General features: G+C 42.8%; 1 protein-coding gene across 5 annotated transcripts in view; it reads right to left on the reverse strand.

The window, feature by feature from the left end:
* The window catches only part of sema5ba (sema domain, seven thrombospondin repeats (type 1 and type 1-like), transmembrane domain (TM) and short cytoplasmic domain, (semaphorin) 5Ba), a 157,325-nt gene that overhangs the window by 15,408 nt on the left and 123,919 nt on the right, over positions 1 to 17,998 (reverse strand). For all 5 annotated transcript variants that reach the window (XM_075479980.1, XM_075479979.1, XM_075479978.1 and 2 more), the window contains exons 12-17: positions 5,945 to 6,062; positions 4,518 to 4,702; positions 3,477 to 3,620; positions 3,008 to 3,155; positions 2,435 to 2,660; positions 438 to 650 (exon numbers count right to left, since the gene is read on the reverse strand). In XM_075479980.1, the coding sequence (XP_075336095.1) occupies positions 438 to 650; positions 2,435 to 2,660; positions 3,008 to 3,155; positions 3,477 to 3,620; positions 4,518 to 4,702; positions 5,945 to 6,062 (1,034 nt within the window). The remainder of the gene's footprint in view (positions 1 to 437; positions 651 to 2,434; positions 2,661 to 3,007; positions 3,156 to 3,476; positions 3,621 to 4,517; positions 4,703 to 5,944; positions 6,063 to 17,998) is intronic.

Here is a 17,998-nt window from a genome sequence, read left to right on the forward strand (position 1 = left end):
AAAAGATGGAGAAACCTCTGCTTTTCTGGAGTTTTCACAGACTTGCAGTGTGTTACAAAGTTAGGGAGTTATTCTCTGCCACAGAGGATCCCTTTTTTGTTGTTTGTTTGTTTCAGAGTTTTCTTCTGTAGAACATTTGCATATCTGCCTACAGGCTGCTTTATCACATCTCGAACATGAAACATGAACAAATAAACTTTTAAGAATGCAGGATCCAAACCGCAGATGTTTAGAAGTGAATATGATGACGTGTTGCATCAGTTTGTTGTTATAGACCTTTAAGTAACATTAAAAACCTGTAAATGAGCCGTGTGCACCATCTCTACCCCTTGGTTTAAGTATGTAATGCTAAAGGAAACTGTTTCAGGTTTAGTTTATGCAAATATGTGAGAATTTAAGGGCTAAAAACGAGGGTTTCGTGGTGTGGCTTCACTCACCAGGACACGGCTGCACGTTACAGTCCTGGTACTCCACAGGCGAGCCCCGGCAGGCCACGGGGGTGCTCTTCCCTTCCGGTCCCGCACAGGTTCGCCGCCGGGTGCGGTAGCCTTTGGCACAACTCTGCGTGCAGCTCGACCACGTCTCCCATGACGACCAGCCCACCCCAGCCATTCGCAACACGGGTGTTTTCAGGAGCTCCTCCACGAGGCCTACAGGTAGAAGAAGGGAAACAATTCAAGAAAACCATCTGAAGCCAGATACGACGCATGCAAAGTGTACGCGACTTTGCCAACAGACATTTTTCTCCCACACTTGGTTGCTGTCGGTGTTTCATCAGTTTGTCGGAGTCGATGCAGCCCCCCAGGAGGCTGACAGCGGTGGACAGGTAATCGATTGAGGAGAGAGGGCATGGAAAAGCCACCGGTGGAGAGCAGTGGACTGTAGCGGTGCACAACGCTGTGTGTCGGTGTGTGTGTGGAAGTACTGGACTGTGACCCCGTCACTAACAGCATGTAGGGGAGCTAATGGTTCTAACAGGGGGGCCTTTAAACATGCCACACTCCTGCTGGGAGAAATCTCTGCTCTGTCGCCTCCTCACTCTGTTGCTGTGTGTGTGTTTCTATACACAAATACATCATTCAACAGATTATCCTGCTGAAATTAGCTTATTAAATACGCTGGATTTTAAATTCTCTGTGGACGACTCCCTTTTAAAACCAAGTTAACTGTTAAATCCACTAAAATTGTGTCATTTTGGTGTTTTAAACAAACGCAGAATCATAAAAAGAATACTTATGACCAACAATTTGGAGTAAGTTAAATAAAGAAATCTCACTAGTTGTTTACCTGGAGATTGTAGGTTTAGAATGTGAGATCCCACCTCTTAAATCCGTCTTCCTGACAGATTCAACAGTGATACCAAACAGGCTGAAGGTCGGAGGAGTACAAATGTCTTTAATATTTTATTCCTCAGGTGGGAATGTTACATTCAACTATTCTGAGATGTGTCTGATTAAAATGAGCAGTTTCTCTAAAGTGCTACCCGCTCGTTTTGTCATGTTACTGTGATTGTTATGTTAATTTATGAGACCAAGGTCAGTTCAAGACGAACCCCGGAAGCAGGAGATGCATAGAGCAGCCTTAAATTAAGGCCAAGGAGAGGAGCAGCAGAGCAGAGAGGGGTGCCATCTATCCTGAGCTGGAAACAAAACGCTCTGCCCTCCTGCAGCTGAAGTATCGGTCCTGGCACCGCTTCCTTTAACTTAATGTCTTTAATGACGTTTACTCTCAGAACTACTTTTCACTGATGTCGCTGTTCCATTATCACATCTAAAGGAATCCAAACAGTAGCAGCAAACGCACTAATTATTACGGAAGCCCAGAGCGGACGTGGTACGTATAAACTTTTTTCTGATGGTTTTCTCGAGATAACGAGTTAATTTACCGATGGTTTTCGAGGCCACTTTTTCTCCCCAGTCCGCCCCTGTTTATATGTGTTTATATGTATTTCTAATAAAGTAGCCTATGAATCAAACATGGAATGTGGAGCGTTTGTGTAACAATTCTGCTGTGAAAATGCACAAAGTAAATCCCGCTGGTGTGACGAGCATTTGAAGAATGGAATCAGGTTTAACACACACCTCTCATCCCGTTAGCGTTAACGATAACGTTTTGCAAGACAAACAAATTGCAGTTTCAGCCTGTTAGACCTCGACAGAAGTAAAATCTGATGCGTTGATCTATGTCGGGTTCTCCAAAATCTGACATTTTCAGCTTGAGTCCGTTCTTGGAAAGGCTTTAAGAACACTGAGAAACTGATCATGAGCATTCAAGAAAAGACAGTCATCTCTGATCTCGAAAACCATCGGTAAATTATCTCGTTATCTCGAGAAAACCATCAAAAAAAAGTTTAGACGTACCACGTCCGCTCTGGGCTTCCGTACATTATACAACGTTTTAAGCGAACTCTTACTGTGTAGCGGGGTTGACTTACTGTCCGTCTCACAGGTCACCGTCCCATCGTTTGGACAGAAGCGCGTCTCCACCTTCCTCCTCCCGATCTGCAGCTCATGGGGATCGGACAGGTGGGCCCGGCACATGTAGCGCATCCTCTGCTCTTGACGAGCTCCGCCCTGGGTGACGTTGACCGGCATCCAGGGCGTCCAAGGTGTGTTCCTCTTCACCTCTGGACACGCCTCCAGGTTGCAGGCCTTGTACTCCTGCAGGAGAAGGGAATCAGAGCTCCAACCACAAGAATATCAGGAAACTGAAATGTTTCCACTTTCTCCGTCAGGCAGAAACACTCAAACAGTAAAATGTGACAATTAATCGATGTCAGGAAGTCATTGACGAGATAAACGTGGACACGTTTCCACTTTGTCCTGCGGAGCCTCTCGAGGTCGAGGAACGAAATTAAAAGATGAAAACCTTCAGTTAATTAAATTGTTGCTCCGTGGCTCATCGTACAGAAGCTAAAATATTCTGACAACGTGGCAGCAACACAAAATATGCTGTAAAATGTCTGTTTTCAAGAGAAAAAACAGCTCATTGATTCCCTGCTTCCTACCAGAGCACATCCAGGGCAGCTGTTTCCATTTTCACAGGTGCGGACCCTGGAGTGGACCCCCCCGCCACACTCTGTGCTGCACTTGGTCCAGGAGCCCCAGGGGGTCCAGAAGATGGGCTGAGGACAGGGAACGCCCTCATTGCAGAACCTGCAGAGATGGCGTTGGTGAGAGTTTAAAGAAATGGACTGTAGTTTGATTGATGAGTTTGTTTTCCAAACAATCTCTAATTTCCATCCTCATAATGAGTGAAGAGGTTAGTTTACAACAAGAAATATTCATTTTTAAATGGAATTATGCCTAAAATGGAGAAAGATTTAATCCTGTTGACCTCAATTTAGTTTCTTTTTTTGTTTGTTTCAGGGTAGATTAAGCAAAAATAATCGAGTTGTTGGAAAAAAACAACAACTAAATGATATTTCCTGATTTACTTTAGTTAATCTGACGTGATCAACATGCGATTATCGTCACCTTTCGTCCCGGCTCGGTCCTACGCACACGCGGCCACCGTGTCTGGGTGATGGGTTGTTGCAAGAACGCTGACGCAGCTCGAAACCAGTCCCACAGGTTGTGCTGCACTGTCCCCATGACGACCAGGGTGTCCAGCCTCCGTTTCTATGTCAACAGACGCATGGATATTAGCAACCTCAAAACTCACAGCTGTTCAGAAACCTAATTATTCCTAGTGATTTCACATGATTTTGTCCAACGTTAAATGGGGGAAAAAAGGCTTTTTAGCCGCAGCCGACCAATCGTTGCTCTGATTCTGAACAGGAAGTAGAAATGCAAACACACAGGGAGAGCTCATTCTGACGGGGGAAGCATTCATTCAATTTGCTAAAGTGCTTTGTTCCAAGGTAGAACTCCTCATGATTTAATTGCCACTCTCTGCATGAGCACAATTCAATTTCAGCACCAAGGATTAAATCTGGCCTACTTATCCGTTGGGAAGAAGGTGCCTAAACTCTGAGTTTGTTCTCCGATTGGCCGACTGGGCAAAGACAAACGTCACGAGGAATAATAACTGGTTGTCACCTACATTTTCATGATCTTTCTGACGTTCTGTTAGTGTAAAATGTTTCCTGAAGTGGATGCTTCAAATTCCCTTTGGACATTGCTGAGTTTGAGAGAGGATGCTGGATCCTTCCTGATCCAGGACATTGCTATGTGTTTAATCATAATACTAATATTCATATTTATAGAAAGCTCTGTCATACTGAGCCAGTGTTCATTGAGAGATGCACAAACTTATCATAAGGAAAAGCAGCGCGTTAGAGCTCAAGTTAGCTAAAGGCTAACTGTCAGGACAAAGGAAACTACTGTTTAAATTTCAATTTAAAACAGACAAAAAGTGTCAAAGGTTCATCATCAGGCGCCTTAAATTTAAAAAAGTATTTTCCTCTCAGTAGAGTAGAATATACATGTTTTTCTGGCTGCTCAGTGCAGATCTTTGGTTTTGTGTTATATTCCATCGTAATTAAACTTATAATAAAAGCTTTTTCCCTTTTCTACCTTGAGCAGTTTGACACTTCTATGGTGGGGCCTTCACAGTTTCTGCCTCCACATCGAGGGGTGGGGCTGTCACAGGATCTGGAGCGACACAAACAGGAGCTCACGCCATCCACAGGGTCGTCGTTGTTGCAGGGTTGCCATGGTGCCCAGGGTCCAAAGCCACCATCGTTGGTCTGGTTCCGAAGCTTAAAAACAAACATCAGTCATAAGGATGGTAAGTCTGTGAAAGGGAGAGCTGGAAAAGTTGTGGAAGAGCATATGATGTATGATGAGGCAGATTTCAGAGGAAAAAGGAGGAAAATTACTGCGATTTATTTCAGTTTAGCTTCATTTCTTCTGTTACATCCTGACATATTCAAGCCCAAGATGCATATTAAATATCTGCTTGTGTGTAATTGGACAGCAGTTTCATGGACAGTCATGGGATATTCTTTAGTTATTTCTTTATCAATGAAGCAGGTTTATTTAGGTCTGGAGTCAATTCCAACAGTTGCATTTGCTTTGGAAGCTTTGGATGGATTTCTCAGTGCAAATGAAAGAAGGTCATCAGGCTGCAAAGAGCAAACAGTGGTGGATTATCACAGATCCTTTCCCTGGTAAACAAGAAAACCTCCTTCAGTGAAAGGAGGGACATGGTTGAACAATAGAAAACAGCCATTCTTATTCAGCATTCACCCCAGTTGACTAATGCACTTCATGTGGGGCTGTGCACAGATTAAACTTCTGGTCTGAAAATCTTAAGATTCCAAACATTAATCATTTCATGAATTGCAAAAGGCCAAATACATGCACAGAAATATAAACACGACATAAGCCCATTCGTGGTATAACCATAAGTGGTTCAGCAGAGACCCATTCATCAAAATTCTTATTAAATTGGATACAAAAATACAAAAAAACAGCCACTCAAAATGGGCGGTAAGGCAGTAGTGGATTACATTAATGTATGAAGTACAAACATGGTTGGATCTCCATTGACTAAAGTTCAAACCAAAACAAACTGGATCAAAAAGATGTCTGTTAATTAATATTCTTTCTGGCCCAGAGTGACGTGCAGGCTGGCCTGTGTGCTGCGTATGAAAGAGGAGAAAATACAGAGAGTTCACCATAAAGCACGAACCCTTCATCTGCCTCAAGAACAAACAGGAACAAGTTTGAATTCTTTGGACCGATGGAACTGAGATCAGCATGTACCAGAATAACAAAGTAAAGCCCCGTGATTCGAGAAGCATACACGCGGAGGCCATGTGATAGCAGGGATATGCATAGATTCCTCTGCCACTGGGCCCATTTGTGTTTATTGATGATGTGAAAGTGCACAGAAGCAGCCGGCTGAACTGAAGGCCGATCCGCCTGAGCCAAATGCAGAATGCTGAAAGTGCTCTTTCCCAATCTTACAGTAAATGCTCCGGTGACATCACTCTTACCGGACAGAGGGTGATGTTCTGCTTCCACTGACTCATGTTGGAGCTGTCCTCCAGCGTGGTGCATCTGCGCTGCCTGAAGTCCCAGCCGCAGTACGGGTCCCTCGCCTCCAAGCACAGTCTGCGAGGATCAGAGTGGGCGAACGTACCAAAGTCAGACAGAAAATAAAGATTAATTTAGCATTTCTGTCCCTCCACAGATGCCTAAAGTATTATAACTAGGGCTGGACAACGGTTAAAATGTTTAATCTAATTAATCACATGATTTCCCTGATTAATCGCATTTATACGCAAAATCCAAAAATGAATCCAAAAGTAGTGTATAGCCTTTAGCATTTAGTTTTATTCTAAATGTGCTGCCATATGAATGAAAGTGCCATAACATTTGTTGTGCAAACACACTTTTAACATCAGCATCTTTCTGTAGTTTTTATTTAGAAGCCTCGCTCCACTGTCTGTTTCCTTGAATGACTTGCTGCTATCAGTTGTGTGTTTTGCCTTTAAGTGATATTGTAGACTGGAACTACTACACTGAGAAGACAATTCAACTTGGCAGTGTTTACAGATGACTTTGGTTCTGTCGACTCCGCCGTCTGGAAGAACTTTAAAATGAAAATGGCCGAGTAAAAGTTCCGTACCCTTCTCCATGTTTGGTGGATCCGCCGATTACTTTCTTTTCCGGTTCCACAGCAGACAGCAACAGACTTTTACAATAATAAAATAAATTTAAAAAAAAAACTGCGTTAATGCTCGATAAAGTATTTATTGGCGTTAAATAATTAATGAGTTAACTCGCCCAGCCCTAATTATAACTAAACAAAAAAATAAATATGATCCCCCTTCATCTATAAAATAATTTAGCATTTAAATCCAGCAGAATAACAACTCAAAAAGTGATAAAGTGTGAAATTATTTCAGTTTATCAACTGGATTTCCGTTATTTGTGAGGAGACATGAGGTTGAGCTCCTTTAAATCTTGGGTGTAATATGAAGCTATGTTGTTGTTTTTTTTAATGATTATGGAGAACAAAATGGAAGAAATGGTTAAAGAAACATCAAATATCTGAGATGACGACACACCTGGGAGCCTTGATTAATAAGTCATGGCTTCAGACCTGTTACAGATGTTTTGTACAAACAGTACACACGGTGCATTACCCCAACAGTGATTAAATATGTGAAAGCTCCTCCAGTAAAACCAAGGCTTAATGATGGCTAATTAAATCCAAAGCTGTTAATGACAAGGCTAAGCTGAAGGAGCCTCAGGAACACAGAATTAAAGGCTTGAACGGTGAAACTCTCTCAGAGGCTTCCCTCAGCTTTTTACATCCCTTCCTCCATCGGTCTCAGCTCCTTAATTACGAGCTGGAGCTTCTCCTCCCGCTGGAAGCCGAGCGGCTTGTTTTCTTTCTTCGCGCAGGCTTTGTCGGTTTATTTGACGAGTCCTGCCGTGTTGAGCCTGGAGGATGAGGAATCTCCATGTGTTGATACAGCTCCGTGCAACAGGGTCCAACCATCGTGGCGAACCCGAGGTCGGTTTACATCGAATAAAGACGTTAGTGCCAAGTCAGCACATCAGAGGTGACCCCACGGGCGAAGAATGAGCGAGCGCTGTGCTCTCTGCTGATCTGTGGCCCTGCCGGAAGGCATCGGCTTCCTTTCTATCACATCGACTGTCGCCTTCTAATGAAGTGACTATTACTTTGACACTGGATGCCACTCTGTAGATGAAACAATAATCGTAATGAGATCCACACGAATTTACAGCTCGGTGAACACAATAGTTCATTTGAGAGGGCAGAGGGAGGAGCTTGTTGCCATTTTGGCTCAAGGTCAGCCACATTTCATCCGTGGAACATCTTTGTGGGGTTTGCATTTCTGATCAGCGACACACCATTACAGAGGGCAGCTAAGCAGAACAATTAATGGGTTCGTAATTCAAGAGTGGAGCGAATAGAAAAGGGCGAGGTGGTGGCGATTTGAAGCTTTATTAGCTCTGTGCCAAGAGGCAGACTGGGGGGCTTTTAACCTCAGGGAGAGACCCATTTAGTTCTGGATTCACCTCATTTGCATTCATTTAAAAGGAAAAATGGGAGTAGAGATAAATACAATAAAGACAGAGAGAAATGGTATCAGTTGAAACAGATGCCAACAAAATGACTGCAGTGCAGATGTAAACTGGGATTGATGCTGCGGAGCAACATATTCACACAATGAACAGCACACTGCCAACAGCCGGTCTGTCGCAGTGTTCCAACAAATAAAACATCTGTTGGATCAGAACTTTGTGCACCAACTTCCAGTTAAGACCGAACTGATTGATGTTGTTGTACAGAAAGCATGAATACGGAGAATTATTTTTCCCAATCTGGAAAGGATGGACTCCATTAACCTGCAGATACCAGCCACTGTCAACAACTTTTGAGGTGACTAAGGCTGTGTTCGAAACCGCATACTTCTCATACTACTCCTACTAACTTTTTGAGTTAGTATGCGAGTTTGAGTAAGTGAGAAGTTCCCGGATGCATACTAGATTCGCCGAAATGTTGGGTATACTACTCATACTCAAACTACCCAAGATGCAACGTAACGTGACGTCGCCGATCGTCATTTCCTGTCAAAACGGCAGTTTCAAGCTAGCTACAACGAGGGTAGGTTCACTTCCTGTTTTCAAAACAAATGCACCAATTGTATCGTAATGGCTTTCCCTATGATCTAAACGACTACTTTCTCTCCTGAAAATGTTTCAAATGTTGCTAAAGTTTACAGAGTTTAGAGCTTAAGCGAAATCAGCTTCAAGCCGGCTGAAGTATGCAGTATGTAGTAAGCGGTTTCGAACACAGCCACAAACTCTCGTGGTTGAATGGAAGCAATTCCTGCACATTGGTGCTCAGATGTGGTAGAAAACCGAAGGCCAGAGGAGTGGAGCGAGTTAAAACAACAGCTTAAGAATAAGGCATGTCCACAGTTTTACTTTGTTCAGTTAGCATCGAACAGCTTTGGTAACACAGCAGATATCAGCAGTCGGTTTAATGATTAGCTTTTAATAATTACGTCTTTAAAATGGGGGGAAATGATGCAACAATACAGCAAAATGTCCTCAATTTTTTATTTTTTTTAAAACACCACCAATGTGGAGGAAACAGAAAAGGGGGCCCGGGTCTGCAGATGTGCAGGTTGAAAGGCGTGTAAGAGTGTGCACGTGTACACAGCGAGCGTCTTCGTACTGTAGATGTTCCACCAACTGTTAACTGATCTGAAAAATCTGCAAGGCTCTGGCAGGTATCGTGCACAAATCCCCAGTGGAGCAGAGAAGTTATGGAACACAACCTGCTCAATTTTAAATAGCCCAAAACTCAGCAGCCACATAAGGATACGTGGAGAGGATAAATCTGCTGTGTTCTCTCGGCGGAGATATAACTGGCATTTTAAATCGTTTGTGATTGCAGTAAAAACCAATGTCTCCTTTTATTACAAGACATTTAACAACTAGACATAAAAACAATACATCGCCTCACCTTTAATGGCAGGCTGTCAGTGTATAATTGCAAATATGATCACCAGAACTGATAAATTATGGATCGCAGCCATTATTAGATGCAGTGCTGACACTTTTGGATCATGTCAGGCTGTCTGGAGGGTTCGACTCAGTTAAGCATACGTCTGGATACACCAGCCGTTGTCCATCTCACCACCAGAACTATGTCATGTCTTCTCACAAACTCTGCTCATCCTCTGTGTAAAGGTGAATGTCTGTCCCTGAGGCTTTTTCCCCCACTGTGCCGGCCATTTAGCAAGTCTGCCCATGATTAATCAGATCCAAAAGAGAACTCCTGCTACCATCCAGCACTAATACGTCTAATTAAAGCAGTTGGAGCAAGGCTGAAGAATGATGGGTGCTGAATCCCAACGAGACACGCACAAACAAAGCAGAAATATTAAAAATATTAAAAAATCCTTCTGTCCACCATACAGTTTTATCCCCTTGTGAATGAAAGTTAAAGCAGATTTATTTATATCGCAGAACAAGGTGGTTTAGAGTACTTTACATGGAACATAAAAGCATAAAAAACAATATTTACTATTAAAAAAAATCCTTAAGTTCATCTAAATCAATTGATTAAATGCAGTTGTGAACAAGAAAGTCTGAAGTTTTGAATAAAACAAGCAACACTGGACGCAGACCTCCATTTGTTCGAAGGCCTTAATGAGTTCTTATAAGGGATTATAATCCCCATGTGATATGATGATGTAGATTTGTGTGTTGTTCCCATAACTGTGGTGGATTATTTGGTTGCTTTGCATAATCTGAGCCAGTGGGAGCATGTAAATGTTGAATAAAAATGGCTCCAGATTTGGCCCCTGAGGAACTCCACGACATTTTTGATCGATAAGATGTACGAATACCTCTTTTAGTGTTGGCTGAGTCTGTATTTTGTGGTTAATCTACCTGAAAATATCAAGTTTTATATCAGCCTGTAGTTATGTATTTGTTATGAGTCCAAATTGTTCTTTTTTTAAATCAAGTCTTGATGTTTTTACAGTTCATATTAGTTGACTGGATAAAACTTTGTCATTATATTCTAATAGCTGTAATAGGGGCATCGATTGCTTCTCTTAATGTTCCAGATTTTATCTGGGAAACACCATCTTTGGTAGATGAATTCAGAGTCTAATCTGTCAAAAGCAGCAAACGAGGAGCATACAATGTTATTGTTCTCAGTGCAGTGATGAAGGCAGAAAAGGAGGACTGTATTTCTCAGTTCACCAGGGAGATCTTATCTTTCCAGAATTGACCTTCACTTTAATAGGTGCGATGGCATCCTTTACCTTTGTTAGCGTAGTGAAGTTCTACAAGCTCATTAATTGAAGCCATTGAGGGGGAAGATGTGCTAGAGAAAGCCTCAAATAATTCACTGGTCTTTTCAGGGATATGCCTGTTTGAAAACCTACAAAAAACACAAATAATCCTACAGAACAACCTGAGAGATGCCCTTCCATTAACTATCTTCTTGCAGCAAAGGGATTATTAAACGAAGAAGTAAATCCGCCCCCCGCCTTTCTTATGAGCTTTGGTTTCACTAACAGAACTGAAAGGAAGACACGTCATAGAAAACTGATAGGGAGAGAAACACAGTGAGGAGAGGAAGAGATGCAGCTTACATTACAGAGTACCAGTCTATTTAAACATATTAATTAAACTATGGTCTTAGGTTTATATTGTTCTCGACAATATGATAAACTGACAGCACAAGAGGATTTAGGGAAGACTGACAACCTGATCATTCCCAAACTGCAAGCAAAACGATGCTTTCTTCAGATGAAACTCATGAATCTGAGCCAGATGCTTTGTTTTACAGACACATGTGAAAAGACTTTGGTTAAAGCCACTTCCAAAGCCAATCAGCAGACTGCTTGAGCAAACTTCCACCCATTAGACAGAAAAAGGCCAAACTTTGTAATCCCGATCGCAGCTTTAAAGAGGACGGTCATGAGTGCGTTGAACTTAAAGGTGGGGTAGGGGATCTTTTTCTGGAACATTTTTTTACATATTGCTTGAAATACTCTTCACACCCCCATTGCAACCAATTAATTAAAAGTTTTGACACAAATATGAAAAGTTTTAGTGGCCTCTAGAACGTACGATCTAGGAAAAACACTATCCAATCATTGTGAACGGACCGTTAACAATGATTGGATTCTGATGCGTCTATCAAACTGCAATCTGCTCCTCCCTCCCCCTCCTCCCCCCTGTGCGCGTACCCTGTTCCGTGAACGAATTACGCGTCCAGAAGCTTGGCAGGAAGCTAAACTAGAGCCAGCTTGGCTAGCACCTAGCATTATTAAACGTATAGTTAGCATATACTAAATACTAAATACGGTAACGATCGATGCTTGCTGTCAGAACAGCGCTCGTGCACCTTCGTGCTTGTTCATGTACTCTAGAGGCGTGGCTTCGGGGGGAAAGTGAAGAAAAGGGTTGGGACTTGACCTGTGTATTTTCAAAATGCAGCTTCGCTTGACTCAAAATCCAGGATCTCCTACCCTACCTTTAATTGAGCCTATTTGGATGTGAAGCCATTTTCTTCGGCCAGTAGACCCATTACTGTTACTGTGCTAACATTCGACCCTCATCCACAAAGCTCGTTAAAAACTTTGCGGAAACAAAGAATGAAAACAGGAGATGGCTCATCATGTTTATGCTTTGTCCTAATTTTGCACAATAGGGATTGTTACTCAGAAATCTAACACACATATACACATTTCCAAGGCTGAATAGCAGAATCCATTTGACTCTCTTTACTTGTTCTTCTTTCTGGATCTGTGCGTAGAATCTATTGCACAGCAGCTCTTTATGGTGTTTGATCTTAGTTTGTGGATAAACTACAACCAGAAATAGATGTTCAGTTACATTTCATCACAGACTGTGACACTGAAATAACAGGAATACTTCTTATGCAACACCAAATAACCTGATCTAGAACATTAATCTAATCTATTAAAAAAAATGTGGAGTTGTATTACTAAAATCTCCCTAATTATTATAATTCTTAATGCTGTGAGCATAGGATTAAACAGTCTTTGGCATTAGAGAGGAGCTGGAGCTGGAGGTTAAGACATCTCTGGCCCAAATCAAGGCTGAAAAAAAGGAGGACGATGAGAAAGCTATTCAGACAGAAACCGAGTGAGTGAGAATGAGGCTGAGACCAAAGTGATTACACCGAGACTCAGCCAGAACAAAGCCTGTAATAAAAGTAACAGCATTCTGGAGCAGTAATAAATACATCCACTGTGTGAACACCATCTCTCGCTTTCTCCCTCACTCTCCGGCTGGGGACTTCTTCCCCTGATTGGTCGTATGGGCCGAGCAGCAGCGAGCTGCGATGCTAAATTAGGTTCTCTGTAGCAGCTTGGAAGCTCTGCTGTCTCCGAGTCGGACGAGGAACGATGCCCAACAATAGTAGAAGTGGCATTGTAACACATCCACTGCAGTGGAGATGCTAATGGTCAGTGGTTTCCTGACATTGTTTTAAACTCTTGCTGCAGGCAGGCTGAGCGTATTGGCACCAGGACTGCTGCTGGGTCACCATTAATCACACATCTCACTCTCACACAGCAAACTGAGCTGCAGCCCTTCAGGCGGAAATCTCACTCACCAGCAGGACAATTGCACCTCTTGTAATAAAACGTAATGTTTATGTAAGAACATGTGTGAGCGGGGGGGGGGTTGCTGCAGTGATGCAGCTGCTACAGAAAGCCTAATTTCTTCCATTTTAATCCTCCGACAGAATCCTCATCATTTATTCAACATTTCCCCACACAGCTGAAATGTAAATGCACCTTTTTAAGAGCAGCTGAACGTGCGAGAAGTGGTCGGACAAGTGACTGTTTTCAGAACTAATGATGAGGACCAAAATGATTCAACTGAGATCGTTTGAAATAAGTGAATTTACATCTAAGTTTTGTGGCAGGTGGAAGCACTTAGCCGCTATTTGGCTGGAAAAAAAGAGCCGAAAAACGCAGCGTCGCTGCTAAGCTAGCACGCCACTGAAGCAAGAATAAATCACTTTACTATCAGACTAAGATAGAGAGATGGGAGCCGTGTGGAGGACAGTGGGGCTGTTAGCCAGAGGTGCCAATTGGCCAGGTCAAATATAATTACCACAAATAGAGGACAAACACACACACACACACACACACACACACACACACACGTGCTGCAGCATTTGTCTGCAAGCTATCACTAAAAGGATCCAAATCACTGACAGTTAAAACAGTTTAGCAGAGTAACAAAAAGCACTTGGGTTAAAGATGATGATGCAAATGTTATTTTACTTTGAGGTTTGGGAGGTTTGCCAGAATCGCTGATATCGATCGATAACTAAGGAAAACTACATATTACAGGCACTTAAAGATAATTGGGTTCTCTGATGGCTGTATTTGTTCCACTCGGTAAACCGTAAGAGTCAGCAACTAACTGAAAATAATGCACGCGTACTACGTGACGGATCTGTGTGTCACTTCTGCACGGCTACAGTTCGTCAGGTACTCAGAAACCAGCTGGATACTTCCTGACAAAGCACATAATGCAACTTCTACATGAATAACGTCTCAGCTTAATATTGACGCTGTGCAGAAGCAGAAACAGACGCATGTGTGGCTGCTTTTTAGCTGCTATTTTAATATAAAATAATATAGATTATTCAGCTGCTACCAAAGTGTGTGTGTGTGTGTGAATACATTCTGTTTCTGTGTGTGAACAGGACGACCGCACACAACGCAGAAGGGTTTGAACGGAAATCCATTCAGCTCATTCAGGCAGCGGCACAATGACGGGGCATTTGTTCACATCTGAATCGAGCAGAACGGTCGGTGGGTCTTTTTCCACAAAGTCCGAGCGGTGGGTGACCATAGAGACGCACAGAGGATGGTTCAAAAGGAAAGGGGGAAAAATTGTTAGAACAAGACCAGAAGCCGACCTCTGCTCCAGTCAGTTTTGGGAGCAAAGCGTGACCCGATACGGGATGTTTGCAGCCAAAAAGGACAAAAGAATGTCGCCTTAATACTGTATGCATCGGACAAATGATGGCTGCCATAGTGAGACTCTCTTCTTTCATGTCTTCAAAGTTAGAAAAAGTAAGTGTGAGTTTTCTAAGTACAGACCAACTAATACTGAGTGCATTCTGAGTCTTTTAGACTGGAGAAGTATCTACAAACCTTCCCACCGTTACCAACTCTGCCTGAATAACTCACCACCTAGAACTCCCATGTTAGATGGCACATCCTGTGCTGGGTGATGTTTCTCTGTTTCAGTAACAAAACCACTCAGAAGACTGTTGGAACTATCCTAACATCCTGGAACTGGGGTAAGGAGGCATTATTAAAACCTGGAAGGATGGATAGTGGTGAACCATCTGAATAAAGTTAAAGAAAATCAACAGAACTCGCAGCAATGTTTAACAGTTACAGTAAGAGCATTGAGGAAGAAAACCACTTATCCGTGGCTACAATTTGGTGGGGAAAGGCTTCAGTTAGCTAGAGAGCACAAAGATTGGACTCTGGGGTAATGAAAAAAGCTAATTTGGTCTGATGAGTCCAGATTTACCCTGTTCCTCATGTAAATGGCTGCATCAGGGTTAAGGGATGTGCGGTCCCTTCAGTACAAGCCTGTGGGGGCAGCTGTGTGATCCGGGGCTGTAATCTGCTCAGTCTCTGCAGCATCTATTACGAGACAGAACTTCTGGAGAGTTCAATCTTCTTGAATACACCTGGTGCTGGTCTGTGTCACATAAGCAACAAGCTCTTCTGTGTGCTGTACAAGTCTTTTCAGAAGTCCTTCTGTTTGAAACCCAATTCGCTGCCTTAGAGTTCATTCTTTACCACCAACAATGCACCGAGGAGCAGCCCAATAATGCACTTCTGTATCAGGGTTGAAATCAGTAAATAAAGGGACCAAGTGATGCTTTTTCATCTCAGTACTGCATTGCACCAACAACGTTGAAATTAGCAACACATTATTAGCTTTATGCCAATGTAACAGCAATCGGAAACTAGTTGAACTGACAACATTTTGTCAAGTTAATCAAGTAAAACACTGGCTGTGTTCGAAACCGCATACTTCTCCTACTCATACTAACTTTTTGAGTTAGTATGCGAGTTTGAGTAAGCGAGAAGTTTCCGGATGCATACTAGATTCTCCGAAATGTTGGGTATGCATCATGAGGTTACTACTCATACTCAAACTACCCAAGATGCAACGTAACGTGACGTCGCCGATTGTCATTTCCTGTCAAAACGGCAGTTTCAAGCTAGCTACAACGAGGGTAGGTTCACTTCATGTTTTCAAAACAAAAGCACCAATTGTATGGTAATGGCTTTCCCTATGATAAAAGGCAACGGGTATTTTATTTTGTGAAAATAACCGGAGGTGTTAAATTGTACTCAATTGTAAATAGCCGGTATTTTGTCAGATTTTCAACACGTTGGGGATCTAAACGACTACTTTCTCACCTGAAAATGTTTCAAATGTTGCTAAAGTTTACAGAGTTTAGAGCTTAAGCGAAATCAGCTTCAGGCCGGCTGATTTCGGCTCGGGCAGGAGCGAAATGCATTGTGGGTAAACACTCTGCATACTGTCTGATTGATGAGTATGTAGTATGCGGTTTCGAACACAGCCACTATCATCACTGCTAACTGAGCCTCCAGATTTCCTAGTTGAGCTCTTCTCAGAGTTAACCGGCACTGTGTTCCTATGGAAGTGGGGAAGACCGCAGGTAAATCAATGGATGAACTAAGGAATAACGGGATTATTTACATGGAGTAAAATTATGTTTCTAGCTTTTAATCAATGTCTGAAGAGAGACATCAAAAGGAAACTGAGCAGCAGAATAATTAAGATGACCATATATGAGCTGTTTGTGAAAGTGCGAGTACAGTTTGCTTAATCACCCGTCTCTGCACCGTACATCACCCATCTGCCCGTTTCTGCCGAACAGATGAGCTCAGCTGTCAGCCTGATTGACAGGTTTGACATCTGTTGTGCTCCGCAGCTCCGAACGCCTTAAATTGTGGCGCATTAAAATTTCCCGTGCGCGAGCGCGCAGCAGAGGCGAGCAGAATATTGCAAACTAGATTAAGGACGACCCGTCCTACACCCCCTCCTCACCGTGTCCTTCGGGCACACTCTTATTATTTCTCACTGTGTCTTAAGTAGGTTTCTTTCAGCTTCTTGTGGCTTTTCCCCATCGCTCCTCATCTCCATGTCCGACTCTAATCTGGAATACGTCACCCTCTTATTTAATGTAATGGTTACCCCCACCTGGTGTGTGTGCCACTGTCTGCTGCTGCGAGTCTACGAGTTTGGATTTAGTAGAAATAGCACGCTGACTCATCATGCAGCGTGGATATTAGAACTCGTCCAAACAGCAACCCACACACACATATCGCACCAAATAGACTGGCCTCCACACACCAACACACACAGCAGAAACAGCATTAAGCCATTTATATGCTAAAATGAAGTTGACTTTGAAGGACCGCAGTGGCCAGCTGAGGATCCCGATTGAGAGCACTGATGGGATTCAGAAGGTTAGACAAACAGCCAGCGAGATGCCCCCCCCCCCAGTATGCTCATCCTCAAAACATTGATTTTCACATCAATAACATCGAAGCTGGAGATGGCGGAGCAAAGGGCCGCTCTGTGCCTGAATCATGCCTGTGGAGAAACTTCACCGGCAGAGAAAGCTTCACTCACACCGATTTTTTTTTTTTTTTACTCCTCTGATCGCATTATGTGGAACTCCATTACAGCAAACCCACAACAAATTTATTTCTAATTTATTCCCTCAAACGAGCAGCGGGCGATACCGCCCCAGTCGTTTGTCAGGTTTCCATAAGGACTTTAATGATTATTGCACACATTAATCCTTGTTGAGGACAGATAATGGTCTTCAGCTGAAAACCAACCAGGTAAAAATAAATCCACTGCCAAGAAGCAAAGGATGGACAATGAAATATACACTGCTGGAACAACAGCTACTTTTTAGGAACTGGACGAATGCAACTGCCAGAATTATGGCTTGCAAATCACAGAATGTAGCAGCCAGGAGGTAAAAACCATCAGAGTATAATATAAAGACAAAGACTAACACAGTCAGGGCAAGTGTAGTGTTTCTCATGTACTCATCACATCAACGTTTGTCTCTAAAGTATCTCACATGTTCACACCTGCTGCTCTTATTCTTCCCTGCTGCACACCAACTGAGAGTTAACTGAGTTATCTGAGAGTTATCTGAGTTACCTGAGAGTTATCTGGGAGTTAACTGAGTTATCTGGGAGTTATCTGGGAGTTAACTGAGTTATCTGGGAGTTACCTGAGAGTTAACTGAGTTACCTGAGAGTTATCTGGGAGTTATCTGAGAGTTATCTGAGTTACCTGAGAGTTATCTGGGAGTTAACTGAGTTATCTGGGAGTTATCTGAGAGTTAACTGAGTTACCTGAGAGTTATCTGAGTTACCTGAGAGTTATCTGGGAGTTAACTGAGTTATCTGAGTTAC

Source organism: Odontesthes bonariensis, chromosome 12, assembly GCF_027942865.1.
Source record: "Odontesthes bonariensis isolate fOdoBon6 chromosome 12, fOdoBon6.hap1, whole genome shotgun sequence".
NCBI classification, from domain to species: Eukaryota; Metazoa; Chordata; class Actinopteri; order Atheriniformes; family Atherinopsidae; genus Odontesthes; species Odontesthes bonariensis.